The 21,908-nt window shown below is 38.2% G+C and overlaps 1 protein-coding gene across 1 annotated transcript; it reads right to left on the reverse strand.

Moving 5' to 3' along the window:
• Window positions 1-12,495: 12,495 nt before the first annotated feature.
• Window positions 12,496-20,169, reverse strand: LOC146723273 (uncharacterized; the record flags this gene model as incomplete). The annotated part of the gene is made up of 5 exons (XM_085482697.1): window positions 12,496-12,522; window positions 12,640-12,669; window positions 12,829-12,870; window positions 14,655-15,555; window positions 20,018-20,169. Coding segments are annotated over 5 exons (1,152 nt in total), but the record flags the coding sequence as incomplete, so codon positions are not given.
• Between the last annotated feature and the right edge of the window lie 1,739 nt (window positions 20,170-21,908).

Genomic DNA, 21,908 nt, shown 5'->3' on the forward strand with positions numbered 1-21,908 from the left:
GTTAACTTTGAGTCTATGATTGGAGTTCTTTTGTCTAATAATTATCCTCTCAATTTGATATTTCATACATTACAAGCGCGGTTAAAAAAGTTGTTCTTCCGCTATAATAATAAGTTGCATAACAATAGAGCAAATGTATGCAATGACAAGATTCTAACGCAGAAAAAAGTTTCGTACTTTAATATTCCGTATATTAATAATGTATCGAAGAGAATCGAGGACATTACACGTGATTTGGATGTCATTCCATCATATACAGCAATTAACAGTCTCCGTAAATTCATTAAAGTACACAAGGATAAGTTACCAAGAGAACTCCATAATAATGTAGTTTATAAAATTGATTGTATGGATTGTGATGCGTCGTACGTAGGGCAGACGGGTAGATTGTTGAAAACTAGGATGAAAGAACATCGCAACAACATAAAAAGAAACGCGTCACAATTATCAGTCATATCGGAACATAGATTATTGAACCATGAATTTAATTGGGAGGATGTAAAAGTCTTAGACGAGGAGCCTTTTTTAGGTAAACGTTTGATATCCGAAATGATCCACATAAAACGTCAGAGGAATAGTTTAAATTTACATAGCGACACTGATAAATTAAACGAGAATCTTGATCTGTTAACAGAAAAATTTACCAAAATCTAGCTTTGTGATTTTACATAGCCGGGTTTTTTTGTTAGACTTTTGACATGAGTGCCGATTAGTTTAGTTGTTTTTATTTTTATTTTTATTTTCATATTTTATTTTTATATTTGTTTTTTGCGTATATATGTATCGACTGTGTCGAGGTAGAATACCGCACAGTCGTTAGAGTGATGTGTCACGTGTAGCATCGTCTTCTCTCTGTTTTTGCTGTCGGGGTGAGTGTTCTTCCCGGTTCTTAATTTTTAATTCTTGTGAATTGTTCTGCGTTTAATTTATACCATGTTGATTAGTGTTGGTAAGGGAGTCACTGCTCCGCTTCCTTCCTGACGATGGTCACCGTTAGGGAGACACTCCGACGGCCGGACGGTTTGAATAGGGAGGAGAATGATATTTAATTTATTTGCGGATTGTATGTATACGAGTTTTATAATTTTCTGACTGTACCGATTATCTTCTATTTTTGTTTCTTTGTATTTTGCAGCTACTGAAGAAGACCCGAAGTGGGTCGAAACGTTTAGAATTTAATAAATGAGTTTGACTTGAGATCTCATTTTAATTTATTAATTTTGTGCATGTCATCCGCATAGGCTCCGATTGCCGTCGAGATTTTATTTTTATTGTAACACAATAATTCGAGCCGAGATTAATAGTTTTTTTATATTAAAAGAAATATTGTTCTATCTCTCTCTATTAATTTTGAATATTAATTTTGTATTTTTTTGGTTATTATATACAGTATATTGATTTTATTGTGCAAATTTTTGTTTATATATATTATAGGATTCCATAATAACAGATATGTCAATATTGTAAACAAAACATCAATTCGCAGGAATCAAATCAGAAGACAAAAATTACAGCTTTGCATACGTGAACATACTTCATGGAATAATTTTTCATATTGTATATACTATTTATTTTACTGCTTTAATTATTGTTTATTTAGATGTTTTACTATTCAATGCCCTCCGTATTTACAAAACTTTATGACTGCATGCATCAGTTTTCTTTTGCAATCTTGTTTAAAGTAGTTGAAATATATATATTAATTACTTGTGTAGTCACAAGAAACCTTTACAGAAATTTATCACTATAGTACGCCAATTAATCACTTATTTCGAGTACTTAAAATACTGATATACAGTAATTAAGTACTCAAAATAAATGATTAAGTACTCGAAATAAGTGATAAATTGGCGTTACTAGTGATAAATTTCTATAAGGGAAAGGAACCATATAATATTATAATAAATTTTACTATTCGATATAGTATAACACACACATATTGAATTATTGTTTAATTTTCTATTATTTAATTATTATAAACATTTATAGTTATATATATATATATATAAACTATTAAATTCTTTATTATTTAAATTATATATGTATGTATGTGTATGTATATAAAATAGTAATATTATATATATATACGTGTATTATATTATATTACAGTTCATATCATATATTAAATATATAATTAATACATTATAATATTAATAAATGTATGTGTACGTAAAATATGTTTGTACAACAATAAGAATTAATAATATGTTAACGTTATATAAAAACTAATTTTAATATATGTGCTATATACGTTCAATATTAATAAAGGGAGTTTCCTTAACGCCGGACGGCACCTATAATACCGGATATATATCATGTCTATGTAAATAAAAATGCGATCGAAAGGTTATATCGGTGATAAGACAGTGAAGAGGATAGTGATCCCTATCACCGATACTCGTATAACCATTCGATTGCATTTTTACTTACATAGACATGATATATGTCCGGGTATTAGGTGCCGTTCGGCGTTAAGGAAACTCCCTCTATGTTATTATATAAATTTGTGATTGATTTTCATTTTTTAATCTACAATAAATTAAATCACATAAACAATCTCCCTCCCTCTCTCTCTCTCTCCCCTCCATCTCTTGCGTAATCCACATTTTAATTTCAATAAAGTTATTTAAATAAAATATATTAATCTTAATATTATAATATTTATAAAATTATATTACATAACTTTAAAATTGTACAACATAATTCGTTTACGACAAGAAGCTGCAAGATGGGCATGTTTTCACGATGACATCACTTATAAGAAAGAAGCAAGAATAAATTAAAACAACATATCGAAGGTACTGAAACACATAGGTAAATATTGTTATATATTTTTAGCCTTCCTTAATCAAATTTTCTTATAGGTATTGCCTATAATGTTCAAATAATTTGATCAAGAGACCCATATGCCTAATTTTTAATAAGAAAATTTAATTTTTTACTATTTTAAATTTTTGCCATAGTGGAAAGAATGGACATATTGTAAAAGTTTGTGATAGCCAAAGAAGAGACTTGGCGATTAGTGTACGTTATAGAATGAAAATCTGACACTAAATTGTTAGAATGCTTGGTTTGCCCTAAAGATATTAATATCATTAAAAGTATTTACCAATTAAACAAAACATTTTTACAGAAAAAAATATTCAAACTTCTTTCAACAGTGTTTATTTTTTTTTTTTTTTTTTTTTTTTTTTTTTTTTTCTATTATTACAAAACATGCGAGAATTGCAATTATGCACGGAGTAAGATGAGATACATTTGTCACGAAATAAACCAAGTAATGTGGCATATTTTATACTAAGAGTGTATAAAAAGTTTATTATGATGTATTATATATACATAATCTGTTGTATCGTTTATAAATAGGTTACTATACTGCGACAGGTAATTATTATTATTAAAACGTAGATGTTGTGAGATCAAACTGATCGGTAAAAATGGTACTGATTATATCGTGTACAAAATGTGATAATGACATGCCAATGTATTAAACATTATTATAAAATGTTTAAAATACTTTCATTTAATTTATAACACACGTATTCATCATTCATGTTCAAAGAATAAAATTTTAGGAAATAACGCAATTCGTGAAAGATGGAAGACCGCAAAAAGTAATATTAGTGGGCCCTATGGCCCGTAACAATCCCCCACCACCGACCAGTCTGGCGCTCGGTGTTTATCTTCTCTTTCCCCACCCCCCGGCCGTCTGTTTTGCGCAGTGGGGGTGTCTGGGGGGAGGGTGTTGGGGGGAAAAGAACCAACCATGGCGCCGCCTGGCCGCCCCGGGGGATAGGAGCCACCACTATTTTTTTATTTTCTGATCTAAGGATTTGACCCTGGGGCCTTCTTGGGGTTCCGGAGCAGGGGCCTAGTTATGTTGAGCTCCAAACGCGATCTTAGTCTACGGCTTAGCTTGCTGGTATTTCAGCTCCAGTGCGGTTCGGGGCCGGTATGGGGGTACGGGTATCCGTCTGGTAAGGCTAGTCGTCGCCTCCCATGGTCGGGATATGGGGCGGGGGGTGGGTTAAATCCGTTGGGTTTACGGCTCTGTGCCGGGCTTCGCTCGTTCGCTCCATGTCGCTCTCAGCGGGGTGGGGGCCACCTTGCCCAAGCCCCGCGTCATGCGGTCGCCGCGGATCGGGTGGAGGTATAATGACCTGCGGAGGGTGGTTGTAATTCGGTATTAAAATTCGGCAAAATGGAAGACGACTTCAACAAAGAAGGTTTCAAAGGAGTGGTACATTCACCACCAACAACCTTGAGATCGGGGAAAGTCAGAAACCCACTAAGTAAGACCGATGATCCGCAACAAGGAACTTCAACCGCGAAAAATCCCGAAGACGGAGCCGAAGATAGAATCCAGATCCTAGAGGAACAGGTCAAAGCCATGTCAAATGCGCTTAAAAACGTAGAGCTATCGGCAAGTCGATACGCCTCGCAAGACTCGTTAGAGTATATAGAGAGGAACACAAACGCGATCGATCCGAGAGTAAATACAACGCAAAACATTGGTATACGCCTACCAAAGGGAGGATGGTTAAAGAGCCCATTCGAGGAGCTAAAATTCAATGGAAAAACAGAAGATATGAACCCCATGCGGTTCTTAAAGAAATTCAATTTGATCGCGAACTACGAAGAGATCGACGACCGGGATCTAATACACTTTTTTGGAAGATGTATGAAGGACCAAGCGGCCGTATGGTATGAGGTCCAAGATTTCGCACATATAAACGAGGCCCGGGAGGCGTTTATTCAACGTTTCTGGGGAGATACCCAGCAAGCCAAATTTCGCGAAAAACTCTATATGGGGCAGTACAAACCTGGAAAATCGTCAACAATGGCGGATTACGCCCTGGATTTAGCCAGACAAGCAAAATTGCTTGAACCCCCAATGGGAGATGCGGAAATAATACGCTGCGTTAAGAGGCACTTCGATAAAGAAGTCGCGCGTGAAATCAAGTGGTCAACCACTAAAAATATTTCCGAACTAACGTCGATCCTTGAGGAGATACACGACGAGAAACAGGCGGCTGCGGAGACTAAGTCAGCGAGAGACAAGTCATCAGAGAAAGCCTCGACCAAAAGTGCAACAAAGAAGAGACAAGACCCGGCGACACAATACCAGAAAACCAAATGGAACTCGAAAAAGAGTCCATACGTCCGAAATAAGGAGCAAAAAGCGCTTCCATGGTACGGACAGGAAGCAAAAAAATTAAAGCCGAAGGTGGAGTTTCCAGAATCTGAGTCCGATGAAGAGGACCGGCAGAATAAAGCAACGAAATCGAAGAATGCCTCAAGAGGAAGAAAAACATCCAACGAGACGAAAGCGCCGAAGAAGAAGGGAATTTCTACCATTAAGCAAAGACAGCTTTCATCGACGGATTCGGAAGAGACTACGGACGAAAGTAGCCCAAATGACAATCCGGAAGAGTCCTTCGAAGAGAAAAAAATCTCGATTATGAGGACCCAAAAGATCATCAAAGATCTAAGCGATGACGAGGTTCATAATAAGAACAAGTCACAATCGAAACCAATTATCGACATTAAAATTGGAAAAACTAAGATACGCGCACTAGTCGATACAGGTGCGGAGATATCTGTCATGTCCAAAAACACGTTGGACAGCCTGATAAAAGCCGGAGAGAATTTCGATCGAATTCCGGTGAGAAAATGCAAATTGAAAGGTGCTTTTGGCGAGCAGGAGCTCACAATAGCATGCAAGATCCAATTATCGATAAATATCGAAAAGAATCGACTATTGCAGGAATTTTATGTAGTCGATAGATTATCGTACCCAATGGTATTGGGAAACGATATGTTGACCAAGTTTAGCGCGAGAATTAAATATTGCGAAAACAGGTTCAACGTCAAATTCAGAAACAACGAAGAAGTCAAGTCAATTCTATCGATCGCCATGTCTGAAGTAGAAGGGGGCGTCGAATTAAAAAGAATACTAAAGAAACATCCAAAAGTATTCGAAGACAAAATCGGCAAGGTAACCCACTACGAACATAAAATAGAAATGAGCGACGATAAACCGTACAAAAAGAAACCATATCCCGTTCCTGAGGTACACAGAGACGCGGTACGCAAAATGATAAAGGAATGGATTCAACAAGGAATCATCAAAAAAGCCGCGACTCAATATATCAACCCATTGGTCACGGTTAAAAAGAAATCCGGAGACTTGCGGATATGCTTGGACGCGAGAGAGATAAACAAGAAAATGGTGGCGGACCACGCACAACCTCCAACTATTGACGAGGTGTTCAGCCGCATAGGAAATAAAAAATATTTCTCCACGCTAGACGTCACCCAGGCATTTTGGCAAATTCCCCTAGATAAAACTAGCAGAAAATACACTGGTTTTATGTTCGATGGCCAATCATATGTTTTTAAGAGATTACCATTTGGATTGAAAACAGCCGGTGCGTCTTTTACAAGAGCCATGAATAAGGCATTAAAGAATGATAATCTAGAATTCGTTATCGTATATCTCGACGACATCTTGATCGCATCGAACAGTCTCCAAGAACATCTGAAACATATAGATCTCGTGATTGGACGATTGGAAGACGTTGGTTTCAAACTCAATAAAGAGAAATGCGAATTCCTAAAAAAGGAAATAAAATTCCTCGGACACACGTTCGACAACGTAACAGCGAACATCAACGAAGAAACGAAATGTTCAATAGCCTCATTCCAGAGACCCAAAACCAAGAAAAACATCCAAGCTTTTTTGGGGTTAGTCAACTGGGATCGAAGATTTGTCAAAAATTTGGCAAGACTAACGAAACCCCTGAAAAATTTGCTAAAAAAGAATGTAAAATTCGTATGGACAGAAATCGAGCAAGAAGCTTTCGAAAACATCAAGAGAGCATTCACCAACGCTCCGACGTTATATTTAACCAACCCGAAAATGAATTATGGAATCGATGTGGACGCATCCAAAACCGGATTAGGAGCACGTCTATACCAGTACGAAAAGGACAACGACCATCAAAAATATACCATAGCTTACGCAAGTCGTAGCCTAAAAAACGCGGAAAAAAATTATACGATCACAGAAATCGAATGTCTCGCGCTGGTATTTGCCCTTAAAAAATGGCACGTAATATTGATGGGCAGAAACGTGAGAGTCAACACGGACCATCGCGCCATCAAGTTTGTAAGTTCGTGCGCGAACAACAGCGAACGCATAGCCCGATGGATGTCGTTTCTACAAGAGTTCGATCTGGAGATAAACCATATTCCAGGTACGGAAAACAAGATCGCAGACACGTTGTCGAGACAATACCAAGACGACAACAATCAAACATCAATACAAAACGAGTACAGAGTATGCTCGATCCTCGATTTGGAAAAAAAAGACAACCCAGAAAATTGGATAAAGACCATCCAGGAAGCTCAACGAAACGACCAGGACATCCGAGAAAAAATAACGCAACAAGATCCAAACGTTAAAATCCGCGATGGACTAGTGCGGATAAATCACGGAATCGATGAGCGAGTCTTAATCCCGAATAAAATCGCATGGGAATTGATAAACTCTGTACATAAATTTTTGGTACATTTTGGAACCGACAAAATGATCGGATTCACAAAAAGATTCTTCCACTTAGAGAACCTGGATAGATTAACAAGAGACGTAGTCGCGTCATGTAATACGTGTATAGCATCGAAGTATTACACTAGACCGACACAAGGTCCACAATTTTACGACCTACCGGAAAAAGAAAACGACACCGTATCGTTAGACTTGTTCGGTCCTTTACCTAGAACCAAAGAAAGAAAAAGATACATCATCGTAATTATGGACCAATTCTCGAAATTAATCCGTTGTTTTCCGATATGCAACCAAAAAATTGAAACAATAATGCAAACGATCGAAGAAGAATACCTAACAAACATGACAAAACCAAATACATTTGTAACCGACAATGGAGGACAAATTTGTCCAAAAAATGGTCCGACTTTGCCAACGAAAAAGGATGGGAAATCCGCAAAACGTCACCATATAACCCACAATCCAATCCAGTGGAAAGAGTCATGAAAAAAATTGGAAGAGTAATTAGGTCATATTTTCATGACAGACATACACAATGGGAAAAGATAATAAAACGTTTCAAAATCACTGCGAACGAAACCCATCATTTTTCAACGGGAGAAATACCAAATAAACTGCATCCCGAGTTACAAATTGAGCTTAAAATAAATAATCGACTAATTCCAGAGGAAACGGAAAATCAAGACCATCAGGAGCTGAGAACCAAGGTAGCCAACCATTTGGAAAAGCGAGCCAACCAGCGACGAGTTCAAGCGGAAAAACACCAATCAGCCAAACAATATGAACTCAGAGACCGTGTATGGGTCAAAATTCACCGCAGATCGGACGCAAACCGCAAAACTACCAAAAAACTGCATTTAATTTATGATGGACCATTCATTATTTGCGATATAATAAGAAAAAACGCGTATCTGATAGAACATCTCGACGGAACAATAGTCGGAACATATAATTCCCGTCAAATCAGACCGCATCGCGAACCAAAATTGAGAAATCAAGAGGAACAGCGGATCATAACATCCGACGCCGAAGAAGAAACAATACGTCCACAAGCTAGCGATCAAGAAATAATTTCCGACACTAAAGAAGAAATCGAGCCTCCACGAACAAATAATCAGGAGGATGGACCAATAATAAATTCCGATTCGGAGGAAGATTCAGAGATAAATATGATTTCGTTGATTCCAATCGAACAGACTAAAAATAGATCGAGTTTAGAAGGGAGACGAAAAAGTAAATAACCAAATTAAACCACAAACAAAAATTTGGGATTCCGAAATAGCAACCGAGAATCCAAGAAATGTCATACTCACGAGAAGGGATCAAAAGAACTTTTTCTAAACCATAATTGGATTAAACATCAAAACGTAGCATTCCACACCAATTGGACACCTACAACCTCAAAATCCCAATTCCCCCCCTCACGGAAATATCAACGGAATTACCACTAATCCGCAATTTCCATGGATAAACGAACGAACAAAATAGAAAATTACAAAATTCAATTCAACATCATCCGAAAACTTATACAGAATAGATATATACCACTACAATCATCAACTGTAATACAATGCGTTAAAACCACAATCCGAAAAAAGAATTAGAAATACTTACGAAAAAAACCTCGAAACAAACCAAAGTAGACCCGATATATCAGGGAACCGAAAGAAAAGGACAAATCAAAGAACCTGAAAAGGAAAAGCAAATTAGTAGTCAACCGAGTAAAAAGAAGAGTAGCTTACCTTACGGAAAACCAGGTCCAGCCAGGAAACCTAAAAAAGAAAAAAAATTAATAAAAAAGCTACAAAAGAAGACAGTAACTTACTTACCAAAAATCCAAAGTTACCCAACGAATCTGCAACAAAGGAAAAAATTATTCAGCTACCGGAAAAAAGAGAATACTTACCATCCGAAGAGTCAAGTCAATCCGCAAGACAAGCCGATTATGAAAATGGAGAAGAAGTAATAAAAACTCCAAAAGACCATCTAAACTCAAGATTCAATGGTAAAAATCAAAAAATTAACTTACCAGTCGACAGTCCTAAATCATCCATAGAACAACAGGAATCTGAAAAAGAAAGGCAAAATATCGATAAGTGGTACGAACTTAAACGTTCGACAGAATTTCTTACGTTACTCAACTTACAACCCGTTAAAGTTAATTATAAACTAACGAAATAACAAAAATCGATATTTCACCCGAATCAATCAAAAAGTGGGAAAACGCGCGAAAGGAGTCCGCAACGAGGGATCCCCCACCGAGCGTATCCCCACCAAGCGATCTCGCGACACGCGACGTAAGCGCGACAAGTCCGAACGCGTCAGTACTTAATCGGAGGCATACGACGAACACATGCCATTTTCCGATACCGAGATGGAAGAGCGATTAAAAGAACTCGAAGTTCGCGAACGCGAAGCTAACGAACGAGTTAAACGCGCGTTACAAGAAAGAAAGATCGCGAAAAAAGAAAAGCGAATCCGACAATTGGAACAATTGGAGATCAAAATTCGCCAACAAACATCGGATACCGAGAGCGAGGAAGATAGCATCATCCGCCAAATTAACGACAAAATCGAAGAAGAGGCAACAAAGGGATTTTCCAACACCGAGAAATTCCAACTATTGGATTATTCCGACGACACCAAGGTAACTATATCGGTTGTAACAACAATCAAATGCAACAAAGGCATCGATGCATTGGATCAAAAACCACTCGTCATCACTCAAGAGATGAATGGAAGAAACATCCAACGAAGAATCGTAGCAAACTGGGCCGGAAGACTAGCGACATACGCAACAGAAGGACCAAATAAAAACAAGCCGTATATCATCTACGACAATAAAAAGGGCCTACAAGTCGCACAAGAATACTTTGCTAACGATCCACCTCAACAACAGCCCGAGGACATCCAACGCAGAGTTCCACCCACGAGGAAGATAAACTCAGTTGCATCCACGAGCAACGTGGAAAAATATCCAGCCAATATAAAAAAGACAATATCGCCCATAAGACAAACGGAAATCAAACAAGTATCACCACAGCCGACACCATCGACATCATTCTCAACCTTAGAAAAACCCGACAACAAAGTCAAACAGCGATTCGAAGTTATCACGGAGTCAGACTTCGAAACTGACGAAAACACTCCACCTAATGGACAAGATCCACCCGAACAACGTGGATCGAAACGTAAGGCGACTCCTGACATCAAGGTTAAGAGCATTACCAAATGTTCCAAAGAACTGAAGGTCTTAATCGAAGATGCCAAAAAATTAAAAATGACAAAACAAAAACCACAACGAGTAATAAAACCTATCTCGTATGTGGAGGAATCACTCGCAAGTTCCGACGAAGAAATCCCACCGAAACACACGTTTCGACGGAGACGGAACAGCAAGGGTAAATTCGTAAAAACTTACGACGAGTCCGAGGAGGAAGCAGCGAATCCAGCATCCCCGAACCACAAACTCCTCATTCCGGAAGTCGACGAGCCGACTCCCAAAATAAGAGAAGGGGGTATGCGACCGGTGGTTGGTCGCGGCTCGGAGATGCAGGCTCCGCAGCAGACACTCGCAAGCAGCCAGCAGATCCAACCGATGGTCGATCCTGACCACGCACAAGCACGCAGACGCATCCGGAGGTCATCCCAGGAACATCAACCGATCCTCGACTCATCGCCCACGATTTGCCCCCGAGTGACTTTTAAACCCTGAAGGAACAGTGTATATAAATGTATAGTTATTAGGGTAAGTTAGGATAAGGATTCGTCCACAGGAATCGATCGTGCAACTTATTTAATAATTTATTTTAACACCGAAGGAATTGACATCCATGTGTATGGATCATTTTACGTTTCATTATCACCCATAGGTAAGCCTTACGATGCGATCGAAATCTGTGGACGGAACATTTTTATTTTTAGCATAAATTATTCTGGGGATAAATAACCCGTAATTATCCATGGATATTCGAGTTGCGACTAAATGGATCAAACCATGGATGGAAATATCCATAAACTATCCAAGCGTTTCCGCGAAGTTTATGAGAAACATCTATGGAAGGATTAACCGGGTTGATCCGTTAACGTCACGTATAATCAACCTATGGACTCGAATATCGTTAATCTATAATATTAAGTTTTGATGACTTTAAAAGCGTATTCTTGTGTTTTATTTACGTGGAAAAATATTTTATTTATTCTATTCGTCGCACGAAATACGACTGGTCTTTAATTTTAGCCAGCAAATATTTTTAATTAACATGGCCAAGGACCATGATTGTATCTGATAGAACATCTCGACGGAACAATAGTCGGAACATATAATTCCCGTCAAATCAGACCGCATCGCGAACCAAAATTGAGAAATCAAGAGGAACAGCGGATCATAACATCCGACGCCGAAGAAGAAACAATACGTCCACAAGCTAGCGATCAAGAAATAATTTCCGACACTAAACAAGAAATCGAGCCTCCACGAACAAATAATCAGAAGGATGGACCAATAATAAATTCCGATTCGGAGGAAGATTCAGAGATAAATATGATTTCGTTGATTCCAATCGAACGACTAATAAATAGATCGAGTTTAGAAGGGGGCGAAAAAGTAAATAACCAAATTAAACCACAAACAAAAATTTGGGATTCCGAAATAGCAACCGAAATCCAAGAAATGTCATACTCACGAGAAGGGATCAAAAGAAACTTTTTTCTAAACCATAATTGGTTTAATCATCAAAGAAACGTAGTTTTTCACAAAATTGGAAACTTACATCCACAAAAACCAATTTTCCACGGAAATACAAACGAAATCACAAACAATTCACAAATTCCATGAATAAACTACGAGAAAAACAGACAAATTCAAAAATCAATTCCACAGCATTCAAAAAGTTACAGAATAGACGTACCACTAAAATCATCTACTATAATACAATTTGCCAAACCACAACCTGAAAGAGAAAAAGGAATTGAAAAATACTCACCACACGAAGATTTCATTCCACCAAGAAAATCTGAAAAACAAAAAGAAATTAATCAACAACCCACAAAAAACAAGAGTATCTTACCTCAGGAAAATCCAGACCAGCCCAGGAAGCCTGAAAAAAGAGAAAATAAAACTTTAACTTACCAGGATCCGAATTCGTCCAAAGAGAAAATCAATGAAGACAAACTTGCAAGAAAAAGGAAAATTACCCAGCAACCTGAAAGAAAAGAAAAAATTAAACAGCAATCTAAAGAAAAAGAAAAATACTTACCACCTGAAGATCCCAAACCATCCAAGGAAGAAGACGGATCTCCTGAAAAAGAAAGAAAGTTAAAGAAAAATAAAAATATTAACGATTTAATAAGTAAACAGCATGAATTAACACGTTCGAACGAAAAATATATGTTAATTAAGGGGATCCTAAATGATGTTTTTACCGACCGAATGCGAGAATATTTATTTTTTTCATATAACTTTTTATTGACTATACTGATCAATAAATCCTTTTCCACGATTAAAGTACTTATAAAAACGGACCGCGCTAGCTATGTTTGCATATATAAATCATATAAAAATCAAAAATTACAATTTTGTTATCGGCTGCTTTGTGTCAGTTCGTAATAATACTTATTTAATAAAAAAAGTTTTGCAGTTTGTCTGTGCATGAAATATAGTATGCGCGGTAAGGATTATATGAAGAAATATTAGTAAGCAATTAAAAGTGAGATTGCAAGTCTAATAAAAAAGTTATATATAAAAAAACATTTCACGCATATGTGTGTGTGCAAATCGAGGCTGCGGAATAAAACAGAGCAGTAGATTAGTTGCGTGATATCGTGATAGATGGAGCTGCAACGTGTTTCTCTCTTTCTCTCTCTTTCTCTCGCTCTCTCTCTTTCTGTTTTTTATAAGGTCTGTTTGTTTTAGCTACACTGGCCACATTAGTTCAGAGGTTGTCTTTTTTGTTCGACATTGGAAGGAAAAAGATAACCTCTGAATTAGTGTAGCCAATGCATGCCATTATATATTTTATGTTTGATAATATAAATAATACATCAATTTTTTTCTATAAAAAACTATATATATAAAACAGAAAAAATTTTGTGTTATTTATATTATCAAACACATGAAATATATAATGACATACAATTTTATTTTAATTATATTTGTATAATACAATAATATTCACATGATTTTTATAGATAATAAGTATATGCATTTATAATTTATAAAAACTAAATCTTATTTTTCATACATCGAAGTAATTCGAGTAATGATTTTACTGAAATATATATTTGATAGACATTGTGATTCTAACGAATTTTATTTGTTCGCATATACCTGTAAATTGTTATAAAAATTACTTTTACTGTAAATGTAAGATCAGGGTGTCTAGCGAAACAAGGTTAAGAAATTCAAAGACATTTCCAGGATTTCCAGGACATTTATTATAAAAAAACTGTAATTCTCATTATTACATATTATAAGTCGAAGTAATTCGTTGAAGTAATGATTTTACATATATTTTATATGAATTAATTCAAATGAATTTTATTATTTGTTCATATATAGCTGTAAATTGGTATAAAAATTATTCTCACTGTAAATGGAAAAGATAAATTGTATACAGTATATAAAACAGAAAGAGAGAGAGAGAGAGAGAGAGAGAGAGAAAGGGAGGGAGATACACGAAATAGAAGTAAAAAGTATGAGACCTTCGTAAAATTTGTATCTTTGCCTATAAGAAAAAGATTGAAGTTGAAACTGTGCATATTTATTAGTCTTGCATTGTATAAATTTTTTAACTTAAAAATCGACAATTATCTTCTAAAAAAAATTACAATTATTTTCTATAAAAATGGAAAATTTTTGTAAATTTTATTTTCACAAATTGTAATTTTTTTTAGAAGATAATTGTCGATTTTTAAGTTGAAACATTTATACATAGCAAGACTAATAAATATGCACAGTTTCAACTTCAATCTTTTTCTTATAAGCAAAGATACAAATTTTACGAAGGTCTCATACTTTTTACCTCTATTTCGTGTGTCTCCCTCCCTTTCTCTAACAAATATAACAAAATATTATAAAACTAACCTTTTTCATATTTTTTCCCGGTGCCGGAGTCGTCGTCGGCATCGCCGTCGATGCCGGGGTCGGCGGCGGCATCGCCGTCGGAGTCGACGTCGGCGTCGTCATTATCGTTGCCAGGGTCGGCGGCGGCATCGCCGTCGGCATCATCATTGTTGCCGGAGTCGACGTCGGCATCATCATCATCATCGTTGCCGGGGTCGGCGGCGGCATCATCATCATCGTTGCCGGGGTCGACGGCGGCATCGCCGTCGGCATCATCTTCGCCGTCGGTGTCGACGTCGGCGTCGTCATCATCGTTGCGAAGGTCGGCGGCGGCATCGCCGTCGGAGTCGACGTCGGCGTCGTCATCATCGTTGCGGGGGTCGGCGGCGGCATCGCCGTCGGAGTCGACGTCGGCGTCGTCATCATCGTTGCGGGGGTCGGCGGCGGCATCGCCGTCGGCATCATCTTCGCCGTCGGTGTCGACGTCGGCGTCGTCATCATCGTTGCGAGGGTCGGCGGCGGCATCGCCGTCGGCATCATCATCGCCGTCGGTGTCGACGTCGGCATCATCATCATCATCGTTGCCGGGGTCGGCAGCGGCATCATCATCGCCGTCGGTGTCGACGTCGGCGACGTCATCATCGTTGCGGGGGTCGGCGGCGGCGGCATCGCCGTCGGCATCATCATCGCCGTCGGTGTCGACGTCGGCGTCGTCATCATCGTTGCGAGGGTTGGCGGCGGCATCATTGTTGCGAGGGTCGGCGGCGGCATCATCATCGCCGTCGGTGTCGACGTCGGCGTCGTCATCATCGTTGCGGGGATCGGCGGCGGCATCGCCGTCGTTGCCGGCATCATCATTGTTGCCGGGGTCGGCGTCGGCGTCGTCTTCGACGTCGGTGTCGGTGTCGGTGTCGGCGTCGTCCTCGGCGTCGGCGTCAGTCCTCGGCGTCGACGTCGTCCTCGGCGTCGACGTCGTCCTCGGCGTCGACGTCGTCCTCGGCGTCAGCGTCGGTGTCAGCGTCGTCCTCGGCGTCGTCTTTATGATACTGCCTTCGCTTCGTGCTGCAAGAAAAGATATATTTATATATTACCGAATTGTATATGTATATATATATATATATATATATATATATAGACCTATAATTTATAAAATGTAATAATTTACTTACGTCTCCCCGGCGGCATCTTATTTTTCGAGCGGATGGGCGATGAGCTGGCGACGGACGACGGGCGACGGCTAACAAATGATCACTGATTTCTTTCGTCTCTTCTTTTGGCTCACATACGCCGTAGTGGTGGGGGTATGGGGAAATTCGCGGCGTGACTGGCACGTGACACAAAAAATGTTTTCAAGCGAGCGCGAGAATTTCGAGCATGTTTTTTTCAGGACGTGCTATATAGAAATGAATAAATAAATAAATAAATATGTATTTATATATATATATATATTGCATATATAAATACATATTTACTTATTTATTCATTTATATATATATATATATATGTGTGTGTGTGTGTGTGTGTGTGTGTGTGTGTGTGTGTGTGTGTGTGTGTATAAACTAATTTATTTTTAATATAATAAAATCACGTGCGTGTCATAAAGAAATATATAATTGTTCGTTTGCATTGAATGTCACTATTTTCGAAAAAGTAAAAAAAGAAAGCTCGCTCTCTCTCTCTCTCTCTCTCTCTCTCTTTCTCTCGATACTTTATGCTTAGTATTCTATCAATCAGTGATTAATGCAATCAATCAATCAATATATCGTTTTACGGCAACAGCCAGTTGCTTGTTCATTCACTCATTCATTCTTTTAAAATATGTTCATTTTTAAACATAATTATATAAATTATTATATAGAAATTATAGGGATTTATATATAATCATGTCAAATTATATATAAAACAAATATTTATATAAATATTTGTTTTATATATAATTATGATGTATATGAAGTGAATTATGATGTATATGATGTATATAATATATATGAAGAAATATTTATTATATATATATATATATACAGAGTGAGCCATTTGAATCTATCACCCCAAATATTTCCGTTCCCTTGCATTTTACAAGAAAATGTTTCAGATAAAAGTTATATGGTTTCGAGGGGGACATAAGATGGTGTCAATAAGTTGACCTCGAATAGTTGCTTAAAGGTCACATGAAGGTCACCTTCAATATGTTAAATGGAACTGCCTATTTTTTATTGCATATTCTTGTAGCTTATCTCGAGACGTTTCCAAAACACTATAAACAAATGTATTTTCGTTAAGTATTTTTCGAGTTGTGAGGCTTGAAAGCTACAGTGTTCTGTAACGTTCTGTTCGTTAAGTAGTTTCCGAGTTGTGAGTCATCTGAATAGTCAGAACATCTGAAGGTCATCAGATATGTGGCTGTTTTAAAAATTTCAAGATGGCGGACAAAAGTTTTAGTCAACCGATTTTCACCAAATTAAGTTTACGAGGGTTTTTGGGGTTGCTGATTACGAATCTGAAGTCAGATTTACAAAATTCAAAATGGTGGTTCCAAGATGGCAAACAATTTCTATTGGATGGTGTTCTCTGTTCTCAAAAGAATTTCTTGAGATATTGCGGCACAAGCAGTCCGAATACGTTCCTTCATATTCTCCTTGGTTGTTGGTTTTTCGCTATAGACAATATTTTTCAGCATTCCCCACAAGAAAAAATCGGGAGAAGTTAGATCTGGCGAACGAGGAGGCCACGCGACTGTGCCCAATCTCCCAATCCACCTACCATTGTATCGGTTATTCAAATAATTTCTTACAATATTTGAATAATGTGCTGGCGCACCATCCAATTGAAGCCACATCCGTTCTCTGGTGAATAAATCAACATCTTCCAATAGTACCGGTAAATCGTCTCGAAGAAACTGCAAAAAGTTTTGTCCGTTAACGTTTTCTTCGAAAAAATAAGGACCTATTAAATAGCCATTTACGATGCTACACCAGACCATTAAAGACCAACGATTTTGAAAATTAATTGAACGAAACCAATGGGGATTTTCATCGGACCAGTAGTGACAATTATGTCTATTTAAAGTTCCATTGCTACTGAAAGTTGCCTCATCCGAAAAGAGTACGTACCGGAAAAAGTTTTCATTTTGTTGGATCATTTGCAGAGCCCATTCACAAAAATTTACACGAAGTAAATAATCATTAAAATTCAAACGTTGTGTCAACGTAATGTGATATGCATGAAATTTTCTCGCCTTTAATATTCTCGCAACTGTTCGCTGAGGTATGCCAATTTCTCTTTCGATTTGACGAGTGCTAATATGACGATCGCGATAAATTTTCGCTAAAATGGTTATAACACGATTATCATTAACATCATATTCATGATGTCGTGATCGGCGAACCATAGACCCATCACTTGCTCTCTGCGTAAGGGTTTTAATGGTTACCCTAGTTGGATGCCGTCTATCAGGATAACGTTGAGCATACAGACGTTCAGCTCTCGAAAAATTATTCCTACATTCCCCCAATATTTTAATCATGTCCACGATTTCGTTTGGTGGGTAGGCTGCCATATTAAAGATAGGTAATTATTTGAGTTCTAAAAGTATTGATTTCTCAATAGATACAAATAAGCGGAAATATCGTTGCTATTTAAGCATTCACGTCTGCTTTTTGATTGCAGGATGATATGTAGTCATGGTCATAGCAACCTAGCGGAAGAGCTACATGAACTAGTCGCGCATCGTTAGGGTCGCTGCTCACGAATTCAAGATCAGATTTGCAAAATTTAAAATAGCGGTTCCAAGATGGCGGTTCCAAGATGGCGGTTCCAAGATGGCGGACGAAAGTTTTAGCCGCAATTAAATTTGGTGCTGGCGCACCATCCAATTAAAATTGTTTGCCATCTTGGAACCACCATTTTGAATTTTGTAAATCTGACTTCAGATTCGTGATCAGCAACCCCAAAAACCCTCGTAAACTTAATTTGGTGAAAATCGGTTGACTAAAACTTTTGTCCGCCATCTTGAAATTTTTAAAACAGCCACATATCTGATGACCTTCAGATGTTCTGACTATTCAGATGACTCACAACTCGGAAACTACTTAACGAACAGAACGTTACAGAACACTGTAGCTTTCAAGCCTCACAACTCGAAAAATACTTAACGAAAATACATTTGTTTATAGTGTTTTGGAAACGTCTCGAGATAAGCTACAAGAATATGCAATAAAAAATAGGCAGTTCCATTTAACATATTGAAGGTGACCTTCATGTGACCTTTAAGCAACTATTCGAGGTCAACTTATTGACACCATCTTATGTCCCCCTCGAAACCATATAACTTTTATCTGAAACATTTTCTTGTAAAATGCAAGGGAACGGAAATATTTGGGGTGATAGATTCAAATGGCTCACCCTGTATATATATATATATATAATAAATATTTCTTCATATATATTATATACATCATATACATCATAATTCACTTCATATACATCATAATTATATATAAAACAAATATTTATATAAATATTTGTTTTATATATAATTTGACATGATTATATATAAATCCCTATAATTTCTATATAATAATTTATATAATTATGTTTAAAAATGAACATATTTTAAAAGAATGAATGAGTGAATGAACAAGCAACTGGCTGTTGCCGTAAAACGATATATTGATTGATTGATTGCATTAATCACTGATTGATAGAATACTAAGCATAAAGTATCGAGAGAAAGAGAGAGAGAGAGAGAGAGAGAGAGCGAGCTTTCTTTTTTTACTTTTTCGAAAATAGTGACATTCAATGCAAACGAACAATTATATATTTCTTTATGACACGCACGTGATTTTATTATATTAAAAATAAATTAGTTTATACACACACACACACACACACACACACACACACACACACACACACACACATATATATATATATATATAAATGAATAAATAAGTAAATATGTATTTATATATGCAATATATATATATATATAAATACATATTTATTTATTTATTTATTCATTTCTATATAGCACGTCCTGAAAAAAACATGCTCGAAATTCTCGCGCTCGCTTGAAAACATTTTTTGTGTCACGTGCCAGTCACGCCGCGAATTTCCCCATACCCCCACCACTACGGCGTATGTGAGCCAAAAGAAGAGACGAAAGAAATCAGTGATCATTTGTTAGCCGTCGCCCGTCGCCCGTCGTCCGTCGCCAGCTCATTGCCCATCGCTCGGAAAATAAGATGCCGCCGGGGAGACGTAAGTAAATTATTACATTTTATAAATTATAGGTCTATATATATATATATATATATATATACAATTCGGTAATATATAAATATATCTTTTCTTGCAGCACGAAGCGAAGGCAGTATTGCTAAGACGACGCCGAGGACGACGCTGACACCGACGCTGACGCCGAGGACGACGTCGACGCCGAGGACGACGTCGACGCCGAGGACGACGTCGACGCCGAGGATGACGCCGACGCCGAGGACGACGCCGACACCGACACCGACACCGACGTCGAAGACGACGCCGACGCCGACCCCGGCAACAATGATGATGCCGGCAACGACGGCGATGCCGCCGCCGATCCCCGCAACGATGATGACGACGCCGACGTCGACACCGACGGCGATGATGATGCCGCCGCCGACCCTCGCAACAATGATGCCGCCGCCAACCCTCGCAACGATGATGACGACGCCGACGTCAACACCGACGGCGATGATGATGCCGACGGCGATGCCGCCGCCGCCGACCCCCGCAACGATGATGACGTCGCCGACGTCGACACCGACGGCGATGATGATGCCGCTGCCGACCCCGGCAACGATGATGATGATGATGCCGACGTCGACACCGACGGCGATGATGATGCCGACGGCGATGCCGCCGCCGACCCTCGCAACGATGATGACGACGCCGACGTCGACACCGACGGCGAAGATGATGCCGACGGCGATGCCGCCGCCGACCCCCGCGACGATGATGACGACGCCGACGTCGACTCCGACGGCGATGCCGCCGCCGACCCCCGCAACGATGATGACGACGCCGACGTCGACTCCGACGGCGATGCCGCCGCCGACCTTCGCAACGATGATGACGACGCCGACGTCGACACCGACGGCGAAGATGATGCCGACGGCGATGCCGCCGTCGACCCCGGCAACGATGATGATGATGCCGCCGCCGACCCCGGCAACGATGATGATGATGATGCCGACGTCGACTCCGGCAACAATGATGATGCCGACGGCGATGCCGCCGCCGACCCTGGCAACGATAATGACGACGCCGACGTCGACTCCGACGGCGATGCCGCCGCCGACCCCGGCATCGACGGCGATGCCGACGACGACTCCGGCACCGGGAAAAAATATGAAAAAGGTTAGTTTTATAATATTTTGTTATATTTGTTAGAGAAAGGGAGGGAGACACACGAAATAGAGGTAAAAAGTATGAGACCTTCGTAAAATTTGTATCTTTGCTTATAAGAAAAAGATTGAAGTTGAAACTGTGCATATTTATTAGTCTTGCTATGTATAAATGTTTCAACTTAAAAATCGACAATTATCTTCTAAAAAAAATTACAATTTGTGAAAATAAAATTTACAAAAATTTTCCATTTTTATAGAAAATAATTGTAATTTTTTTTAGAAGATAATTGTCGATTTTTAAGTTAAAAAATTTATACAATGCAAGACTAATAAATATGCACAGTTTCAACTTCAATCTTTTTCTTATAGGCAAAGATACAAATTTTACGAAGGTCTCATACTTTTTACTTCTATTTCGTGTATCTCCCTCCCTTTCTCTCTCTCTCTCTCTCTCTCTCTCTTTCTGTTTTATATACTGTATACAATTTATCTTTTCCATTTACAGTGAGAATAATTTTTATACCAATTTACAGCTATATATGAACAAATAATAAAATTCATTTGAATTAATTCATATAAAATATATGTAAAATCATTACTTCAACGAATTACTTCGACTTATAATATGTAATAATGAGAATTACAGTTTTTTTATAATAAATGTCCTGGAAATCCTGGAAATGTCTTTGAATTTCTTAACCTTGTTTCGCTAGACACCCTGATCTTACATTTACAGTAAAAGTAATTTTTATAACAATTTACAGGTATATGCGAACAAATAAAATTCGTTAGAATCACAATGTCTATCAAATATATATTTCAGTAAAATCATTACTCGAATTACTTCGATGTATGAAAAATAAGATTTAGTTTTTATAAATTATAAATG

Source organism: Nylanderia fulva, unplaced genomic scaffold (genome assembly GCF_048542155.1).
Source record: "Nylanderia fulva isolate GAGA-0341 unplaced genomic scaffold, ASM4854215v1 Scaffold210, whole genome shotgun sequence".
Lineage (NCBI taxonomy): Eukaryota > Metazoa > Arthropoda > Insecta > Hymenoptera > Formicidae > Nylanderia > Nylanderia fulva.